This window comes from Chaetura pelagica, unplaced genomic scaffold, assembly GCF_000747805.2.
Source record: "Chaetura pelagica isolate M959 unplaced genomic scaffold, ChaPel_1.0 scaffold109, whole genome shotgun sequence".
NCBI lineage: Eukaryota > Metazoa > Chordata > Aves > Apodiformes > Apodidae > Chaetura > Chaetura pelagica.
Window position 1 is genome coordinate 9,118,123 of NW_009970725.1, and position 21,818 is coordinate 9,139,940.

Below are 21,818 nucleotides of genomic sequence, written 5' to 3' on the forward strand. Positions count from 1 at the left end.
ATTAAGAGTGTCATAAACTTAGAGATTTCTCTGTTGAAATGTGAGCCTAACAGAGCACTTACCTATCTATGCTACAATATGTGCCTCAGGAAAACAAGGCATATTTCACATTCAACTCCAGTTTCCCACCCAGGATACTTTCAATAAGTTCTTACTCAGCTAAATTATTCAACTGATGCTAAGTTGGAATACTTTCAAGTAATTCTGGCTTGTTCCAGTGAAAAAGAATTAGAAAAATGCTAACTGCGATACTGAGGTTTCACTTTTAAGCTGTGTTATCAAGAAGAAATCCAACCCTGTCTTTGTGCTGACAACAGTTTAAAAGGTCCCCTTGAAGAATAAATAGGATACAATATTCAAGACGTGTCTACTAGAGCCAGAGGAAACCAAGATACAGATCTCATGCACTACAGGCTGAAATGCAGACTGGATTGTCAAATGTCACATCCTATTATAAAGTTATTTTCAGAGGAAGACTGACAGGAAACTGAAGTCTACTACTGAAAGTTCAGCTGTCAAACATACTACCAAAAAAATCAGACTTAGTGACGTGCATATTAGCCAAATGAAAATTGCAGTGAACACTCAGGTGCACTCAGATCTTAAGTAGAAATAGTGAAATTCTGAACTGAAAAGTTTTCCAAGCTGTTTGAAATGTCAATATTTTAGCATGGGGAACCAAGCATCAAGAAAAGGGAGGGCTATTTCATTTGGCCAAGAAGATTGATACACAGATTATCTGATGACTACTAGCATATAAAATAAAACAGACTACTATGTTGACTCTAGATTGAGACTGTATCCAATGAAAAATTACTGAAAAGAACTTACGAACAATTCAGGATTAAAGGATTAAATCAAAAGGACCAAAGGATCAGGATTAAAGATGGCTATAGAAAGGCTGTGTATTACATTACTTTGCTCTGTTAAAAGCCACTCTCCATACATCTTTTCTAATATATCACTGTAGTTGTTTCCTGAAAAATTAGTCAGTGTTCAGACCTTATTGGTTATAAGTACAGAACTTCACAGCTTACTAGTAACATTCTTCTGACACTTTTGCCAATGTTTCAACAATTCAGGCATATCCAACATAAGCCTCAGAAGTCTGAGATTGATTTATCTGAAGGGATGATAATTGTATGCCTTTACCCTTACTTCCCCTGAACTATTCCTTTTTCCATGTTTTTTACATACACAAGGAGAATTACATGAGAAATTAATCTTAGCTGCAAGTAAGGCACCTAAGTGACTCCAGCATGGATTTCTTTATTGTTCTACAAGAGCACATCCAAATGCAGACTGCACAATGGCAAAGGGCTATATAAACTACGCGCTCAGAGAACTGTCAAATCACTGAGGAGTAAGCACACTTTTTTTTTTAGTTACAAGAGATCCCTAAATCAGCATACTTTCTTTCTTCTAAAAAGATGGAAGGATATGCCTCATAAAAATGTTAATGGTTTTCAGTTCCTGACAGTTGCATTTTAGGGGTCAGGAACACCTCTTCATCACATGGCTCAAATTCACTGCTCAGTCAGCAATATCTTGATTTCTAGTATTACCCAGTAATGTTCACAGGTAAGTTTTGATTCTAACACTCAAATGAATAAGCAATATTAAATCTTCTCTTTTGCTGTTGACACTGCCTGCCTGTAGACAATAAAACTAAGAGATGAAAACTTGCAAAATCTCTGGTTTCTCTTAATTCACAGGTCTAGAACTTTTAAACAGCCACACACACACATTTATATGTGCTCCTCTACAACCAACCAAATTCATTCATCTGCAATGGACAATTGACCCACTGCTCAAATGTTTTCCTTTCCAGTCAAGTTAAAAGCAATTCCATACAAAATTATGTGGCTAGCAGAAGTTCACTTTTTAAATTTGCTTGAACCTGTTTGACTAAAGTGCAGTTTTCAGAACATCATGTTTTTAAACTAGCGTTTTCTATTTACTGTTTCCTTCCCAATACATCCTCAGCAACAAAGGACATAATAAAATTAGAATTACCTTAGCATTGTATTCTGAGGCCTGATCTTATGGAAACTGTGTAACTTTTATTACTGTGTATACATTTTGTATCTATTTTGCATTATTTATATTTCAAGACAAATTATTGTGAATCTTAACTGTCACAGGAAATTCCAACATTCTCCAGAAAAGAATAAAACAAAAAAATCCTAAATTGATATTACCTGACAAAATAAAAGAAAAAACCAAAGCCTTACATAACTTGACACCTGATACATACATGAAAAACATGAACAAAACCAAAATAAGATTGTCCCTTTAAACTTTAAGGGTAAGAAGAAGACAAAGAAAATGAAAAAAAGACTGCTTTAAATTAGCTTCAGACTCAGATGTTTTGTAAGAGTAAAGCTAAAAGCTGACTGTTCAAATACTGTTCTTTTATTTGGTGGGTTTACAGTCTTCAAACAATTACCGTGTAATGAGCCTGTGCTACAGTATTAGAAATGTTTTCATTAAAACCCTTCGCTGCCTTTCAAACTGATGGAGACTTAAAGTCATCAAAATGTCCTTACTATTTTTTTCACAGGCTAGTAGAAGACACTAGTTCCACTACTTAATACAAAAGGATCCTTCGTTCAATGGCCTTTCGGCAAATAGGGCATTCGCTCATTCGGTCTCCGCAAAGCTGACACGTCCCGTGGCCACAGAGAAAGATCATGTTCTTCAGACGATCCAAACAAACAGGGCACATGGTCTGGAAAAGATTTTTGACAGGTTACACAGTCAATGGCAGCAGTGTCACAGCATCGAATATGCAATATATAAATTACTGAAATTTAACAATAAAAATGCCATCTTAAATATGGCAGACCACAGACACAGCGTAACTCAGCCACTAACCTGAAAACTAAACATACATATATGTTCTTAAATCACATTTTTACTTCTCGTTGACTTAAAATCATCTTTTCCTACCCTATCATGACAGAAAAATCTATGTAGCTTATTTCCAAATACGATCACTTCAAGTAAGACAATCCAGTAGGCTGACATGACATTTTCAACATCATTACCCAAGTTTGCAATATTAATACATTATGCAGCAACGTTTCCCTTTGTATCATGTCATTTTCCAGGGAACAAACAACACAAACAGCTTTATGTGATCTAGTAATGATTTAGCAGGTTGTTTTCAGGCTACCTAGCCATTCATATACTTACCTTTAAACACCAAGCATGTGGAAGTAATAAAAACGCTGCATAAACAAAATTTATGTAAAGATTCAATACTTGTAATTCCAGCCTTTGTTCATGGAAGTTATCTAGATTTTCAACCAAAAGAATAGTTCAAGTTTCAAATTAAGAACAATTTAATAAATCTGTGACCTTCAGTCATAACAGTAGCACAGCAAACTTTTAAAAGCAGTTTTAATTGCTGAACATTAGTGTGACAGCCAATGCCCAAAAATTATACCCTGAAGTTCTTCAACGGCAAAGTTCATTTTGTACCAAGCCACTAAGGAACAAAGTCCTTCACCTTTTGCCACATGCAGAAATTGAAGTTTTGGTAAGGCATGTTCCTTCACCATTAAACAAATTGCAGCCATATTAGAATTTCATTTATAACAATTTATCAAAGGTTAGTAAATGAATAGATTTTATAACAGATGATAACTGTTAAGCCCACTCTATAGTCCAACAAATCATATCTAAGATGTCTTCAGATCTGAGACACACTACTCACATCTAACAGTTATAAATGTAGATATAATATCTAATATGATATACTGACACGGCTCATATTTCAAATGCAAATTTATTTTATCACCTCCTTGCACCTGTGTCTTGTTTCCTTACTCATCATTGGGGGTTTACTTTACTTTGTTTAACGCATGAGAAAGAATCCATAGCAGGAACCCTATTCAGTACAACCTTAAAGCATACTCGGAATCAACAGGTATTAATTCCTAGAATAGAAAGTTTAAGACAAAAAAAAAATTTAACCACCAGTCTGCCCCTACAAAGTTGGGATGGAATTTGTCCAAATGCCTATTTTAATCTTCAGGATACCAGTCTAACAGGCCAGTAGGAATGTAAAACTTCTAGAAAAAACCATATGTGAATTTATACTTAAAAAAAACCCCTCAGTTTTCTCAAAAATGCTGCGTTCCAGCTTTGCCAGAATTTGCATAGTATTATAACAAAACCTAAATCTTATATTCGGAAAAAACTTAAGAGCTTTTATTCTATGTTTTTAGCTTAATTATTTGCTTTCGTGCCTAAATACAATGTCAGAATTACTGAAGTTAGAAGGGTCTGTTTCTCTCCAAATGCCACACCATCATTTGGTAATGAAAACATCTACCAAGGGACTCAGAAATAAAAAAAAATGAAATCTGTTCAAACGTCATTACTTTTGATGATGTTAGCAAAGCACAGAGTTCCTAACATTTTCATTTAAAAGATCCTTTCTGCAATTGTATGCAGCATTAGCAAATTGCACAATTTCTCCTCCTTAGTGCAAATGCAGAGTATTTAAAATACATTAGCTGTTTGATTTCTTAGTAAGATACTATTTTAACTTTTGTTACCTCATACAGTAGGAGAATTCAGCTGGCAGGAGCAACAAAACTTCCTGTTTGCTATGCAATTCTATTCTGACAACTATTTTCTTGATTAGATCAGCAGTTTCCCAGTGAGATACAAGCCCAAATAACTGAGTTTCATCCAACTTTCAAGGAGCAAACATTACATAATCTCCAGCTTAGATGCACTTCTACAGTGGAATAAAGTTCACTTATGCCTTATACCTAATTTGCACCACAGAGGCAGGAAATCACCAGTATCTGCTTCTACTGAGCTTTTAGTTTATGACAATGTTCTCTGTATGAAAACATCCACTACTTTTTTTATCTCCATGAAACACCTGACTCTCATTTTCAAAGAAAAACAAATGGTATAAAAAGTCACTGTACCTGTGCTATGTGAGAATTACTTATTTGGATAAGCAAAAGTGCTCATCTTACCTTTAAGTGTAAGTGGGTTTGCAATCCGAATCAATTTTTAATGCTAACAAGGTTTTTTAAACTGCTTCAAGTATCAATTCCTCATTACTAAAAGCAGTTTTGCCAACAATATAGAGGTGCACAGTGACAAAATAAATTTATTTTTAGGAAGAAGGAAAGTGATGTAAGTATGGTGAAGGAACATACAAAAGTTACTAGACAGATGATGGTGATTATGTATGAAATGGAGTGAAGGTATTGCAATTACAGTCAAAAGGGTTCACATTCAGGGAATTCCTGAAGAATGGTCTGGTCATCAGATGTGGGAGATTCTGTTGACATCAGCATCACTTCTGCTTGGCACCAGAAAAGGTTTTAAAAGCTTGCTGCACTAACATATTAGATTATCATTGAAGGTATGAGTTGAAACATAGGATTATACCTGCTGAAAGAGAACAAATTAATTTTATGTACAAAATTACCAATGTAATGTGAAAACTGAACTGTTAAAGAACAAACTGAAATAACATACGACTACAGAGAAATGCTGTGCACGCTTCAAGCACAAATTTAATAGATGATATGACTATTTTTAATCAAATCCAACTTACTACTTGCAAGTATGATACACAACCTGTCCTGTCACAAGACTAAGCAAAAAAGACACTAAAGAAAACATGAAGTCTCAAGACAAGATGCACACAACCACCACCACAATCATTTCCTTCTAGTCAGTGGAATTGAACAATCTTCAGTTTTACACTGATTTAAAGTAAATTGTTGGACAGAAGGACATTTCAAAGTAAAAGAATGCACTTAAATTCTCAAAGCATTCCAGTATTAGATCTTACTACTGCAAATATGACAACCAGAAAATACAAGTAGAAAGAGACACATATAAAAGTAATTACTGTCTTCTACCTAATACAGTAGAACTTTCTGATATTAGAAAGTTTCTGGCTAACAAATCACAAAGGTAAGGCAAAATTGTTAAGAATAAAAGAGCACCTAAATAAAACTGAAAAAAAACTAAGATCACATCGAACCAAAAAGAAAAACTGTAATTGAAAGTAGTTTTTCCTTTATGTCCCTACACATAAGACTATTATAATACCTAAAAAGAACTTCAGTATTTTATAAACTCCTAAAATCAAGTAACCAGGAAAGAAAAACATACATGTGAAGAAAACAGATTACCTGCATTTAAGCATTCATTTGCATATTTTGCATGCATAATTTTAAATTACGTTCTTTTCATCCCATGTTAACAAGTAAAACAGAAGCTAAATAGTAGGTCTAAGACATCAGAGATATCAAGGAACTCCAAATGTTTTTGTCAGGAAGAACATGCATCTTTCAAATGACAATTTTGAAGCCTCATATTCTTTCACAGACACAAACTACAAAGGACTTTGTTTTGAATTGGATATTTCTATTACTGGGGTGTGGACCAAGCCTCCATATCGCAGGAACAGCTTTTCACAGATGCGCCACTGACTTCACAGCATCTCAGCTCTCAAATTTAATGCCTTTAGAGGTACGTGCCCTAAAACTGGCTACCTAAACTGGCTATGTCAGCTTTCAAAAACATGAACAGCTGACAGCAACAACTACCAGGACTAGATGAGATGCTGCCATCACTTAAGTATTACTGACTGCTGTAAGCCTACAAGACAAATAGGCAAGTAATACAGTAATACACTCCTGCTTCCTGACTCCATGAAAAGTTTCTTCCAAATATGTTATACACAGGGAAGCTTAAAAATACATTCTTAGGGTTGTAAGAAAGTAAGTTCATACGATAGCCAGATACTCCAGATCCTTTACTGCTGAAAAATCTCAAAATCAAGTTTTTGTTTATTCAAACAAAAAAGCAAGGAGACTGTTTAGTAATATAACACTGGAAAGTTCTTCATGTAGACAACTACTTAAGCCCTTCTAATGGACCTAGACTTACAAATGTAAAAAATTTTAGAAGGTAAGTGTCAGTTACCTGAAACAATTCTTTTGTTGTTGTTTTTCATGGGGTTTCTGAATTGTGTGTAATTAACCAATAAATAATCAATACAATCTTACAGCCAATATGTATAAATTTCCTCCTGTAAACACTATGAATAATTACAAAAGACAAATCTTATAATTTACATTTCAAATATTCAAGTTACATGTGCAGTACTTTTCAAAGGTTTTAATTTTGCAACCACAAAATGTTCTGAAGAGTAAATAAACTACAGTGTCTTCATAAAACAGGTAACTGCCAGCCATTGTTTGAAGTCAGTTCATGAACAGACAAGTAAATATTCATGTAGATACAAGAAGATCTACTTTTATTACTGTTCTGTGAAACCAGTTTCTGCTGTACCTATACACCCAGGTCAGCTAAACAGGCAGAGAATATCCTGACTAGGCAGAGCATCCCTGTTTAGTTACCCCAACACAGATGCTCTAATAGATGGATGGATTCAAACATGGTCACTTGATGTGTCTTTTTTTAAAACCTGCATATAGAAGACATACAAACCAGATCACAAAAAATATTGGCTATTTAAAATTTAAGAACTGAAACTCTCAACATGTCACATTGTTTTAAGTAACAGAAGATGCATTGGCTTTATCAATTACTTTAGTGATATATGAAAGTTTTATCAAGCACTTTTACCTGTTCCTTGATGTCTTGTAACTGTTGCTGCAGCTTCTGTACATCCGCATTGACATTGGTGTTGTCTTTGTCTTTCTGCAAAACTGGAATGTTACCACTTGCTGTAATTTAAATAAAATAAATATATGAAATTATGCATCAATCTATTGAAACAGGAATAGTTATTTCCAGTGTACCAACTACAAATTTTCAATTATCTGAAATAATGTTAGTCAATCAGATTCACTATAACAAAGCTGCAGCTCAATTCATGAAGACCTTCTTTGAGCTTAATGGTAACACTTCTCTGACAAGTACTACCTCAATAATGATGCTCGAAGTGCCTGTAAGCCCCTTTAATTTTCTTAGAGTTCTTATTTGACAGTATACTTGCTGTAGGAATTTTTTTTACACACGTAAAAAATAAATCCAAATCCTTTCACACTGAAAAGGCATTTCATCCAGAGCCAAATCTATGTGGTGTTCAAAACTGCACAAACAGTTTGTTCAAAATTTGAGCAAGCTAAGTTAATATTCCAGGAAGCAATGTTACTTTAAGAAACAGAAAAACAGAAGTATTGCAAACAACGAATAAAACTTATGATTTTAAGGATTATTCTTACATTTATCTATTTAGGAACAGTATGACAAGAAGGACCTCATATTCCAATTCACAAAAATGCAATCCAAACACTGCATATCATACATATACACACAGATTAAATACAAATAATTCACAGAAGTTATTCAGAGAAGTCCCAGGAAGTCTAAAAACTAGTCCACACAGAGGATGTAAAACTCAGTAATCTGTCATGAAAGTTTCTCATACCTAGCATTCCTTTAGCAGTCAGAATTACAGAAGGAAAAAAATAAATACATTTATTCGCTTATTTGCACAATTACAAATAAACTTAAGCTTTTGCTTCATAGGACATTTAATAAATAGCCAAGAAGTCATATGTTTCAGCTTCTATTCTGGATACTGGAAGCAATCCTTTAGTGTAAAGACTGGTGTCATCTGCTGCTACCAATGTAGGAAGCAGTACAAACAAATTGATACCTGGCTTAAGGCTGTTTTAATTAAACTCTTCTTTAAAGAAAGGAAAGATTTACATCATTTTAAGAATGAGAGTAAGAAGTTGGTATATTTCACAGGAATGTGAAAAGAGTATGGGGTTTGGACTCACAAATATCATCAGTGGTATCTTCTGCACCTTTCCCTCCACAGCACATTATGAAAGGCACTCTTCGCTCAACCACTGCCCGACATTGTACACATTTCTTCATCAAGCTTGCACAATCTGAGAGGACAGAGAAACAAATCAACTCTGGATCCTGCTATCTCCTTTTTCTTCCTTCCTATCTATGAACTTGTTTAGTCACAGTAACTATATAGCAAAGGCACAGTAGATGTTTATAATACAAGTAACTACTTGTGTTCATTTTAACATATTTTCTGCAATTCACATTTATAAACAGTGTCCTGTTTGGGATTCAAAATAAACCTATTACATTTACCTTCTTTTAACATGTTTTAAGTAAGCAGGTTCTTCCTTCTCCAAATGTCTATGTTTCTTTTGACTTTGTAATTCTTATGGAAAAGTCACGCACGTTTGAAACTAGAACTTCCAAGAATGTCTTGACTACCTGCTTTTTCCTTTAGAACAAAAGATCTTACTGTCTTAATACTGCAGGGGAAAACAGGTATAGCTCTTTATCTTAAAAGAATAAACCTTTATCTTCTGATATAAACCTAGAAACAAGGTTGTAATTCTTCTACAAAAGGCAAATGATTGTCTCATAAATGCTGAAAGTTATTTTGAATAGAGTAGGTCTTAAAAATACACAAATTGGAAGACTCTCTCTCAATCTGCTTGAACAAAATGTCCAGAAAACAATCTGGAAAGAAATCATCTACATCTGTTAAACCTTTTACTGCCCTCATTACAGCTTAGGCTTGGTGATGTGCATTTCACTGCTGAAATCCTTCACCACGGCCATCAATCTTTTTGCTGTCCTCTTCCTGGGAAGCTACCAAAAAGAACTTCTCTCATCATCTTTCAACTGCAGACAGTGAAAGAGGCCAGTTCAGGAAAACTGTAAAGTTAGTGATTCAACATCAGGTCTCTCAACCAGAACAGAAGAAACCAGACTTTAGCAAGACCAAGCAAGCAGTTACTTATGGGAATGATTACCTTCCCTCTTATACAGATCCTCAGTAACAATGACTAATGCCTTGTGACAAGATAATGGCTGTATTTTCAACCACATATTTTAAAAAAAAATTTCTGGAGATCTCCTGTCTTTTTTTTTGCTACATGAGGTAAATCAGAATGAATCCTAACTGACGCTCTTTACAAAGATGTATGACGTGTCTGTTAAGGAAGAATATAACCCTTGTGCAAATCTGTGGATTAGCAATGAAGCATATTTAATATTTATTTCCAATATTCTTTTAAAACACCATTTACACATCTGAAGGCCCTAAAAAAGCTGCAATAACACAATAAAATTAAATTATTTCAGAAGCTTTAACAATATACCGCAGACTTCTATAATCTGAACAAGCCTACTCACAATTAAATAGTTCAGATGGAAGAGCATCTGTTCTTTGAATTTCTGAAAATCTACATTTGTCCTTCAATTATTTCACTACTAGAATGCCAAATAATGCCAAAATTCCGACTATCACACCGGACTATCAAGTAAATTTGATCTGAAGTCTGATTACTAATAAGCTTTTAGTAATCTGATTAAAAATGTTCTGTTTCGAGGTTACTTTAAAAAGAATTTCCTGTCAAGTTTACTTACTCTCACAAGCACACATATGACCACAAGGCTGGAAAAGTACTGCTGCTTTTTTATCTGAACATACTACACACTCTTCAATCTGTAAAAAAACCCAAACATAAACACATGTATGAGAATTTTATCTTCATGGGTTTCTACAGATCAGAAAATCTGTGTGTGGAACATGAGGTTTTTTGAGGGTTATTTTAATGGCCAAAAAGCAACAGAAGGACAAGACTTGGTGATTATGTGGAATAAAAGAATACTCAAACAGAAAAGAAAGGAGGATGCACCCATATAGTCACAAATACTTGGGAGCAAACACTTGAGAAGCCTGAGGACCTTACTGGGACTAGGTCCCCAAAACAGAGCATGACTGGTTGATACTCTGAAGAAGACAGCATAATCAAATTCATTATTTCAAAGACAGAGAAAGTGAAAGCTGAAAGTAATTATTAACTTCAGAAAGAAGCTCATATTTACTAATGCAGTTTAAAGGCAAATCATCTTTCCCAAGTAGCCCTAGAGAACAAAAGATCTCAGAAGAACTGAGTATTACTGAAGGAAATTATACATAAGGAAAAGCAGCTATTTATCTTAACATGGAGAAAAGGTGGGAAATCTATTTACATAAAGCATTCTCAGGTGACTGTATTAGGAACTCTGAGGACCTGAACAATAAAGACATTGCAAGGTGGGAAGAGAACAAGGGGCAGGTGGGACATGAGTACAGGTAAACAGGTAAGAGTAACATACATGTTGGGACAAGGTATCATTACAATGCAAAATTAATTCCATCCTGTGGGCCATATGTAATGCAAAATACTACTTAAAATATACTACACTTCTCCTTGACCTCTTTTTTTACTTTCCCATTAAAAACAGTAAGAGAACTAATAAACTTTGGGATTTTTTACCTTCGTCCTAGACTGAACTTGTTCTTTACAGATGAGGCATTTTTTCACTCGTGGTGAGCACAGGGAACATGTGGCAATATGTCCACATGGGCCAAACAGGGTATCTCTCTTCATGTCTGAACACACCATGCATTCTTCTAAGGTTTCAGAATCATTGTTGATCATAGATGGACTTCGGGAACCAACCTGACCACTACAAAGAAACCTTGCAGTCAAACTTACTTTTAAGAATTTTTAAAAGTGGCTGTTTATCTATATGCTCCTATGCATTTCAGCATCAGCCTATCATCATAAAGCAATTCAAACAGCATTTTCCCAAATGTACAGCTGAATCCAGAGAGCAAGGTCACACACTCAGATAAGACACTGTACAGAAACAGGCCACACAAGTTAGAACAGCATCTTGTGAACATAAAAAAAACCCCTTCCCTCCCATCCTAAGAGTTTATTTTTATTAATAGAGATGTACCCAGTAGATTCAGAACACACCTTAATAATTAATATACTTTCAATATACAATATACTTTACAGGCTCATAAAAGAACCCTCAAACTCTTGCAGTGAATGAACTTCGGATCTTTGTCCTATGCTGCTGCTCACCCAGCAGAGGGAGCGCGTGTTGAATCTAAGCAGCTCATCCGCACAGCCCTCACAAACCCATAAAAGGTGGCGAGAAAGAACAGCCACGGGGATAAGGCCAAGAGAGTTGGACAGACATAGACAGAAAGACTCTGAAGAAAACAAGCACATTACACACCAGGGCAGCATCAACAAAAACAGTCTCTCTTCATGACATTTTGAAAGTACAGTTTGGATTTCCATACAGCAGTTAAGGAGGAGAATCATGTAAAGCAACAGCAGGAACACAACCAGGACAAGTAGCAAGCTGAAACTTCTCGTGCACTTGGTAATATGACATTTCACTGAAATCAGAATTCCTAGAGAGGCGCTTTGGAGACATCAGAACTACCTCTTCTCTTTTTATGGAATCACACAATCATTCACGTTGACAGGTACTCAGGAGGTCATCCACTCAAAGAAAGATCAATGCTGAATTAACACCAGCTTACACCAGGCAGTCTTTAAACCTTGCATGGACAGAGATTTCATAGCCTCACTGGTCAACCCATCCTTATGGTTAGTCACTCTTTTAGTGATTTCTACACAAGCCCCCTTTTCTGGGATGGTATGAAGTTCCACCAGCCTCCACCTGCATGTTGCCACCCTCCTGCTCTCCTCCCTCCCATATTAACATGTATGAAAGTCCTGTAAAACTTGTGTAAGTATCAACTAATGAATTTGTAAACAGCATTCAATGTATAAAGAATTAATTAAAACATACAAGCTTTTTCTTGACTTTCAACACTATTGTTAATAAAGGGACAATGTTTTAAATACATCAATTAACCTACAGAAAGCAGAGATTTGGAAACTGTCTATTTTATGAATATACAAACCTGACTTTTTCTTTGTGACATTTAGCCAATGCTTTGCAGAGACTAGGATCAGGACAGAGATCAAGAGGAGACTGACCCTTCTTATTACGAATGCTGAGGTCAGCTCCGTTAGCTGCCAGGAAGCAGGCAATAGATGCTGCGCTCTTCTTCTCTGCTCCTTGAGTGCCAAGTCCCATTATTAACTGAAAGAAAACAAATACGTAAGCAATTTGAGACACTCTAAACAGTTAGGAATAGTCTGGGCTCAAGGAAAACTACTTGACATGCACACACGCACACATACAGACACATAAATCTGCAAGCTAAAGGAAGCGTCTTTAGAACTAAATATTGAAACAATTATACGCTTGCCTAATTTTGAGTCAGCTATTACTCAGCTTTCCTTTAAGGAAAAATTCGGTGAGGAATACTTCAAATATTGAAGTATTCAATCTCCTGCAGACCTCTATTTACTTGTGGTTAACCTTCTCCATAAGAAACCGTGAAGTCCCAGCAGGTATATTCAAAATACAGCTGAAGAATATTGAAAATGCTGAGTTCAGACAAATGCTACCACCACCACCACACCTGGACTGAAAACATAGCTGGCCAGTGAAGTGAACACACACTTACTTTTAGTCTAGTGAGTGAAGCACCTGCCCAAGAAAGACTTAGTATCAGTTGCCTCCTCAGCCTGGATGGATTTAATTTCACGTATCTGTCCTCCTGCCCTAGTCATGTAATGCTACTTTGGCCTTTTACAACTTGTACTGTATTTCTGTATTGGCCTACCTATTACTCACAATTCACAGGGTCAGGTAGAAAAATTAAGATAGAAAGCTCACTACCATAGACTAGCAAGGAGAGGATTCACCTGCTCTGGAGCATTTTGGGCCTGCTCCATCTTTTACATTTCAGCCAGATATTAGGCTGCTGCCACATAAAATTATAATAAAAAAGTTTTCACCTCTTCTCTGAGGGAATTTCATCTCCACATCACTTAGATTTGTTAGTTAGGCAGAAATTTTCTACACAAAAAAAATGACTAAGAGTTTGATCGAGCTAAAATAGAAGGTACTGGTCAATCACAATTTTTTTTACATGTTAGAACATTTTTAGTTGACCAGAGACAGAATTACAATGGGATTTTGTTTGTTGTGGCATCTTCCTCCTTGCCCCTTTTTTAAAGTCTAACAGAAATAAACCCAAGTTTTAATTGCTGTGTCGGTTTTTTTTAAAACCAAGGACACAGCTCAAATTTAACTAGAAAAAACCCAAACTTATTCTCTAAAACCTAAAATCTCCCAAAACTATAATTTCAAAAAGCAGTACAAAAAAACACACAAATGAACAAAAAACCCACAGCAAAGCACTTCTGTTAAAAACTCAAAACACAACTCTAGTTTCATTGTGGACACCACTAATGAGATGGGCAACATCTACTTATGAAATGCTGAATTGGAGAAGAAGTATTTATCACAATTAAATACATGCACAAATTATTTTGTCCACCTCTCTGAGAGTCCATTTCAGATCATGTAAACAACTAAGCTGTAATTGCCTTATTTCACTTAAAAGGAAGCAAGCATTTTCTTACATACGCCAGTCATACTTTATATTTCTTTTAAAAGTATATTTCAGTGAGTTAATTAAATAAACAGTGTGAAAAACATTTGTTGTACAGTGGAATTATGCTTTTGAACAAAGGCTTTTTAACAAAGTTGGTGAGGGTTTTTTGAAAGAAATGCAAAACCACTCACAGTTAAATTAGAAAAAATATTATGACATTGATAATTAATGATTCAGCAAACCTGATCTAGTGTTAGGTAGTGTATCTTTAATACTTGAAGAAAAAAATAGTTGTTCATTTTTCTCAATCCTGGTCACTCCAGAATTTCATTTCTTCTTTGCCTTTCAGCAAAACTATAAACTTTCACCTTTTGATATGGTGTTCACACAGCTTTTTGGGTGTGAGTTTTTCTTTTTTGAACAAAACATTTAGACCTTTATTACCTGGAATTTGTTTGACTATTTGTTTCCTACAGCACAATTTCTGAAATGAACTGTCAGAAAGATAGGTAAGAATAAATATGTGAAGATTAACATTGCCTTATCACAACAGAAGAAATTTTCTGACTGTTATAGAAGCAGCCAAACAAAGCTACAAAGACATGCAGTAAGTTGAATCACAGAAAACACAATTTTAGTCTTATTCTGTACTGTAATACTGTTTATTTGTTTCCTAAAAAGCTACTTCTGATTTTGTAGCAGCCACACATGTTCACTATAGAAGACAGATGTGTAGAAATATTTTTAACTAAATAACGCATATTTTTCTTTAAAATTTACGACATATGAGAAGTCACACAGAACAATATATTTTTGCCTACATTGCAGTCTAATGCAGAACATCTACATAAACTTATACTAGCAAAAAAACAGTCCAACAGTACAGAACAAGACAAACTAGACAAAAAGACAAACTTACAGGGGAAAAAAAAAAAGAATAAATAAATGCATTTTATTTACTGTGTTCTTTGATGGCTCCCAAGCAGTATCTACCTTGCCCACATCTTGCATGTCTTGAAGCTGGCGGAGCTGTGACAGGGTGTGGTGTCTCAAGGCCTCATGCAGGGGAGTATCCCCATCTTTATCCTGAATATCCAGCTTCGCACCTGCACGGACTAAGAGCTGAAACGATAGAGAACCCAATTTCAAAATAAAAACCCTCTTATTTATTCCTTTTAAAACTAATTTCAGCGAAACTACAGTTTAGGATGCTCTAGGAGGTCCAAAAGGAGGTCCTTTTATCTTGTTACAATTCACAGTTGAGTTTATTTACACTGATTGTCCATACTTGGGAGTTCAGCCCTCAACTAAAGCATTTATCTCTTTCAAATACTATGTTTAATTCAGCAGAAGCTTAATGCTTGCCTGTGATCTGAGGGAGCATACCAGAGATGCTAATTTAGAGGATTTTTTCTACTGTCCAAAACATTTAAAGCTTGCCTACCTACAAAGTAATGTTACAGCAATATATTAGAAACAGAACTAGTGGGTAATACTTTAGATACGTATATATTCTTCATTATTAGGTTTCACTGACCTCAAAAATCACTACTTTCACACACTACTTCCACACTTAACTTTACAATGTAATTTACAGTGTCCTTCCATTAGTAAAGTAGTTAAGCATGTGCTTAAATTTATCCTTATTGAACAGAAGACATAAAAAACACTGACACTATTAAATACTCAGAACATTTTGGAAATAATGAACCGTAAGATCTGTCTTCAAGGCTCATTTTAGACACACATTCCAGATCACACAACTTGAAAAGAAAGGACAAGGCTGAACAGGCCCTCCTATTTGTACTGCCTTAACATACAGCCCTTCCATAATTCAGTGCACCAGAACTTTATTAAATATACTGTAAACAAAACAAATCAACACCTGCTGACAAGTAACAACTGCCCCTAAGAATTACAGCCTTTGTGGCTATTCAGAAACCTGTAGATAGCAGCTGAGGTTTTAACTTCAGTTTTGAGCTTTTCATAGAATCATAAAACCATTCAGTTTGGAAAAGACCCTTGGCATCACCGAATCCAACCATCATCCTGACCCTACAAAGTGCTCCCCTAAACCATATCCAACAACACCACATCCAAACAACCCTTGAACACATCCAGGGATGGTGACTCAACCACCTCCCTGGGCAGCCTATTCCAGTGTCTAACCACTCTTTCTGTGAAAAAAGTCTTCCTAATGTCCAGTCTAAACTTCCCCTGTTGCAGCTTGAAGCCATTTCCTCTTGTTCTGTTGCCAATTGCCTGTGAAAAGAGACCAGTACCAACCTCTCTACAATGACCTTTCAGGTAGTTGTAGAGAGTGATGAGGCCTCCTCTCAGCCTCCTCTTCCCAAAACTAAACAATCCCAGCTCCTTCAAGTGTTCGTCCTAAGATTCATTCTCTAGGCCCTTCACCAGTTCTACTGCCCTCTTCTGTACTTGCTCCAGCACTTCGATATCTCTCTTGAATTGAGGTGCCCAAAACTGGACACAATAATACTCCAGGTGTGACCTCACCAGTGCTGAGGACAGGGGGACAATCACCTCTCTACTTCTGCTGGTCACACTATTTCTAATACAAGCCAGGATGCCATTGGCTTTCTTGGCCACCTGGGCACACTGCTGGCTCATGTCCAGCTGCTTGTCAATTAGAACACCCAGGTCCTTTCCTGCCAGACACTTTCCAGCCACATTTCCCCAAGCCTGGAGCATTGCATGGGGTTGTGGTGGCCCAAGTGCAGGACCTGGCACTTGGCCTTGTTGAAGCCCAGACCATTAACATGAGCACAACGATCTCATCTATCCAAGTCTCTCTGTAGAGTATCCCTATCCTCATGCAGATCAACACTCCTGCCTAGCTTGGTGTCATCTGCAAACTTACTGATAATACACTCTATGTCCTTATCAAGATCATAAATAAAGATGTTAAACAGAAATGGTCCCAACACTGAGCCCTGAGGAACACCACTTGTGACTGGCCCCAGCTGGATTTGACTCCATTGACCACCACTCTTTGGGCCCAACTGTCCAGCCAGTGCTTGATCCAACAGATCGTGTGCTCATCCAGGCCACGAGCGGCCAGGTTTTAATAAGAGTTCTATGGGGAACTGTGCCAAATGCTTTTTGGAGGTCCAGATAGACAATATCCACAGACTTTCCCTCGTCCAATAGCTGGGTCATCAGAATACAAATGATCGGGTTCGTCAGGCAGGACCTGCCTTTCATAAACCCATGATGACTGGGCCTGATCCCCTGGTTATCCTCTATATGTCTTCTAATAACACTCAAGATGATCTGCTCCATGACCTTCCCTGGTACCAAGGTCAGACTGACAGGTCTGTAGTTTCCCAGATCGTCCTTTCTGCCTTTCTTATAGATGGGTGTTACATTTGCTAACCTCTAGTCCATTGGGACCTCTCCAGTTAGCCAGGACTTCAGGTAAACAATGGAAAGTGGCCTGGCGATCACATCTGCCAACTCCTTCAGCACCCCTGTATGTAGCCCATCTGGTCCCATAGACCTGTGTGTGTCTAAGTGGTGTAGTAGGTCTCTGACCACTTCCTCTTTACTTGTGATGACCTCATTCTGCATCTCCTCCCCTTCTCCTAGCTTATGTGGCTCTATATCCATGGAGCAGCCAGTTCCACTGCTAAAGACTGAGGCAAAGTAGGTGTTGAGCACCTCAGCCTTTTCCTCATCCTTTGTTACTAAGATTCCCTTTGCATCCAATAAAGGATGGAGATTTTCCCGAATCCTCCTTTTGCTGTTAATAAACTTATAGAAACATTTTTTATTATCCCTGATAGCTGTAGCTAGTTTGAGCTCTAGCTGTGCTTTGGCTCTCCTAATTTTCATTCTGCATAGGTTCACTTCATCTTTATAGACTTCCTAAGTGACCTGTCCACTCTTCTGCTACTCTGCAAAATTCAGATTAGCAGCACAGACAAGGAGCACAGTCTAGAAATAGGAATACATAAAGGGGGATATCTCCCTTCAGAATCCACGTGCTTGCAAGGATATCAGCTTCTAAGACCCAAAGAATCTGAAGACACTAGAAAAGGCTGAAAGGAAAATAGCCTAAAAGGAAATCAGAACCTCATTTTCAAGGAAACACCTTCCTGTAACTGAATACAGCTCAACATTTTCCCTAACCTTTTCTTCCACAGGTGAAACCAATAAAATGAGCTAATAGTTGCAACAGTTGCCCCCATTTTCTTCTGTTCTCTAAATGGACTTATTCTGGCCCCATTTTTCTTTCTCCTATTAATCTTTTGTGTCTGCCACTAGCTGTTTACTGCTTAAAGAGTTTCTCCTGAATGAAAAACTGTAAGAGAACTCTTTTCAGAGTTCCTGGCAAATTCATTGAAATTCAAAGACTTCGAAGAGAAAAAAAAAAAAAAGGTAAATCACCATCCTTTGTCATGGCAGCAGAGCTTTTAAAAGAACTCTGCTACCTTTGACCACTATTCCACGGATGCCTGAGGGTACAACCCAGCCTGGAAGGTACCCAATAGGAATTAATTTTGAAATACAGAGCCAACATGGCATGGCTGCACGAGTTATTTTAGGACTTCTCAAAGCTAATCCAACTCTGAAGTACAGATACTCCACAGGGTCATTCACTTAAACATTCCCTAATATAAGCATGTCAGTCCAATGCATGTACTAGCACTTATACAAGCCTACCTTCCTGTGCATTAGTATTGTATTTCCAGGTACCGTGTCAGTTCCAGAAGGGCACAAGAGCTCACCAAATACAGCTGTCAAATAACTTGCAGGAAGCAAATGACACTGACTCTAGGAAACCATTCTTTTGGTGGCAAGCAGTTCCATATATAGGATCGTATCACATGTTTCACTGTAACAGGATCAGCTCTGGGAGATGGACAGACTTTATGGCAAAATAACACTAAACTGAACCACAAGCATACTCCTGCATAGGGGGTGCAGTTCTCTGTAGATCTGAGTTAAGAGGCAGTTTTTAATATCAGATGACTCTCTCTACAAATAAAAAAAAAATTACACAGAGGGCCAAGGCCAGTTGATGTATTCACTCATAAGGAACACCTACAGCAGGGAGTGCCCCCTCTGAGCCTCAACAGCCCACATGAGCAATCTACACGCTAAGTCACACTGATCCCCTATGGACAGTGCACACAGGCGTTGATGTATTCACTCATAAGGAACACCTACAGCAGGGAGTGCCCCCTCTGAGCCTCAACAGCCCACATGAGCAATCTACACGCTAAGTCACACTGATCCCCTATGGACAGTGCACACAGGCCAGAACTGATAAGTGGTGCCAGACTCCCATTTCCTGTGCCAGTAATAAAGTTTTGTTAAATTGAACTATTAACTTTTGCAATCATGCAAGCAAAAAACCCTATCAATAGCATTATTTTCACTAGTAAAGTACTTCTGTTACTGCTTATAGCTATCACAAGCTCAGAACAGAGAAAGTTACATACCCAAAAGACTGAAAAGTAGTTAAACTTGTAAAAAGGTGTTTCACTTTTCTTAAGTTTGCAAAAGCTATGAGCAAAAATAATTACTCATACAGCAAGAGGCATAAAAAATGCTATTTGTAAGTCCCATTACAGGACCACAAAGCTCAGATCAGTAACAGAGGAACACATTCTCCCTTACTCAACAAGGAGGGATGCTGGAATTGCCAACCATGTAAAAGAAACCATAATATACACGTCCAAAAAGTGAGCATTCCTAAAACGTCCTTCACATTTCTGACTAACCTTCTGGGCAAGTTGGCAGGTTTCTGAATCAATCATACAAACATTCAATAGATACATGCTGTTAATTATTTTTGTAAGTGTTGATGAAATACCCATGTCTTAACAGCTACAATCGGCTTGAGCCAGGTATTATTAACCATGTGGTTACTGCTAATAAGTAACTTACCCTAACAATTTGCGTATGCTGTCGTTCAACGGCAAGGTGCAAAGCAGTCTGCTGGTTAACATTCTGGATATCCAGGTTAGCATTGCCCTGAAAGATATTCAAAGCATTAGAGCATTATCATCCCAGCAATTAATCTATAGGCAAGGCAGACCGTTAGGGCACTGAATAAAATCCTGAATGTGATTCCTAGTTTGGAAATTTGAGAGCGGAAGTGATTAAATACTTTAATTATTCACTGTACAGATGCTGATCAGTTGAATCAAACTAGGTATCACATATTTCAGTCCCTCTGCACCATCACCATTTGGTCATTGCAAGGACTTCTAAGGCAAGTCTGACCTTTAGAGCTCACCACATGACCTTCCCTGCTCCATTGCTTCTGCATTGCGATTGCAGGCGTAAAGCAGCAAACTATTTTCACATCAGGTGGTTAACTGAAGTGTGACATTTAAATCCTGAGAAGAGAGTCCTACCTGATGCACCAAAAGTTCAGCCACTTCCACGTGATTATTGAGAGCTGCCAGATGCAAGGCAGTGTAGCCGTCGTCCTTTTTCTCGTCAACAATCCATGGTCGTGGTAACTTGGACAACAATACACGCATTGCACTGAAATAAATGCGCAGAGATGGCATAAATATACCTATAATTTATTTGCTGAATGACAATAGGACAACAGTAAAACAATACTCATTCTCAATACCACTCAATACAAAGGAGTAGTAACTAAAGTAACATTTTTTTTTTTCCACAAAGAGAAAGTGTATTAAAAGCTACACCAACAGTTCCAAAGCATAATAATTTCATGTTTAGTTCCTCCTAGTTAAAGCATATTAAAAAAACCCCACACAATAGCCAAAGAGTGTGGGAATCAGATTTTTTTCAGGAAAGTGTTACCTAGCAGTAAAAGTTACCTTAAAAAAAATATTCACACAGATTCTGAAACATACATGACACAATATTCTCCCTTAAGATCCTTACAGCATTCTTTACTTAATTATTTAATGAGCAAGGTCCACCACATTAGATTTCTTTAAAATCATCACTTCATATTCTGATGTCGTGGGCCATTAACAGTTAAGATTTTCAATTTTTGAGATAAAACTGGAGTAAGACATCTTAGACATGGACAAAATAAATTATTAAACTGTAAAGCAATTATTAGTGGAATATTTTTATAATACATAGTGGCTGAGCATAACATCCTATGGCAGTGTCTCTACCCCATTTTCATATATGCCTACCAAAGGAAGGAGATTTATTATCTTACATTTCAAATTCAAGGGTGAGGAAAAACAACTCTATTACTGAAGTATTAAAGCAGACTAAAATCCTTGAAGTCCAAAGACTGCAGTGTTAATAACACAATGCTAGACAAACAAATATCTCAATATTGTATTCTCTCAGAAATACACTTAAGTTCAATTGCCTTCACTTTTGAATAAGTAAATAACCAAACTTAATTCTCTTATTATCTTATCTTATAAACACCACATGCAGCTCCCTTATTACAGTTCTTTAGAGACAAACAGAAAACAAGAAACTCCTATAATCCTGTGCCAGGAAACCTCTT

The 21,818-nt window shown here is 36.8% G+C and overlaps 1 protein-coding gene across 1 annotated transcript in view; it reads right to left on the reverse strand.

Annotated features, from left to right (window-relative positions):
• Positions 1–2,416: 2,416 nt before the first annotated feature.
• MIB1 (mindbomb E3 ubiquitin protein ligase 1) overlaps positions 2,417–21,818 on the reverse strand; it is a 72,566-nt gene continuing 53,164 nt past the window's right edge. Inside the window, exons 13-21 of the mRNA XM_010006916.1 lie at positions 20,722–20,854; positions 20,249–20,335; positions 15,293–15,454; positions 12,785–12,966; positions 11,328–11,520; positions 10,432–10,510; positions 8,808–8,921; positions 7,642–7,742; positions 2,417–2,731 (exon numbers count right to left, since the gene is read on the reverse strand). Of these exons, the coding sequence (XP_010005218.1) occupies positions 2,591–2,731; positions 7,642–7,742; positions 8,808–8,921; positions 10,432–10,510; positions 11,328–11,520; positions 12,785–12,966; positions 15,293–15,454; positions 20,249–20,335; positions 20,722–20,854 (1,192 nt within the window). The 3' untranslated portion in view covers positions 2,417–2,590. The remainder of the gene's footprint in view (positions 2,732–7,641; positions 7,743–8,807; positions 8,922–10,431; positions 10,511–11,327; positions 11,521–12,784; positions 12,967–15,292; positions 15,455–20,248; positions 20,336–20,721; positions 20,855–21,818) is intronic.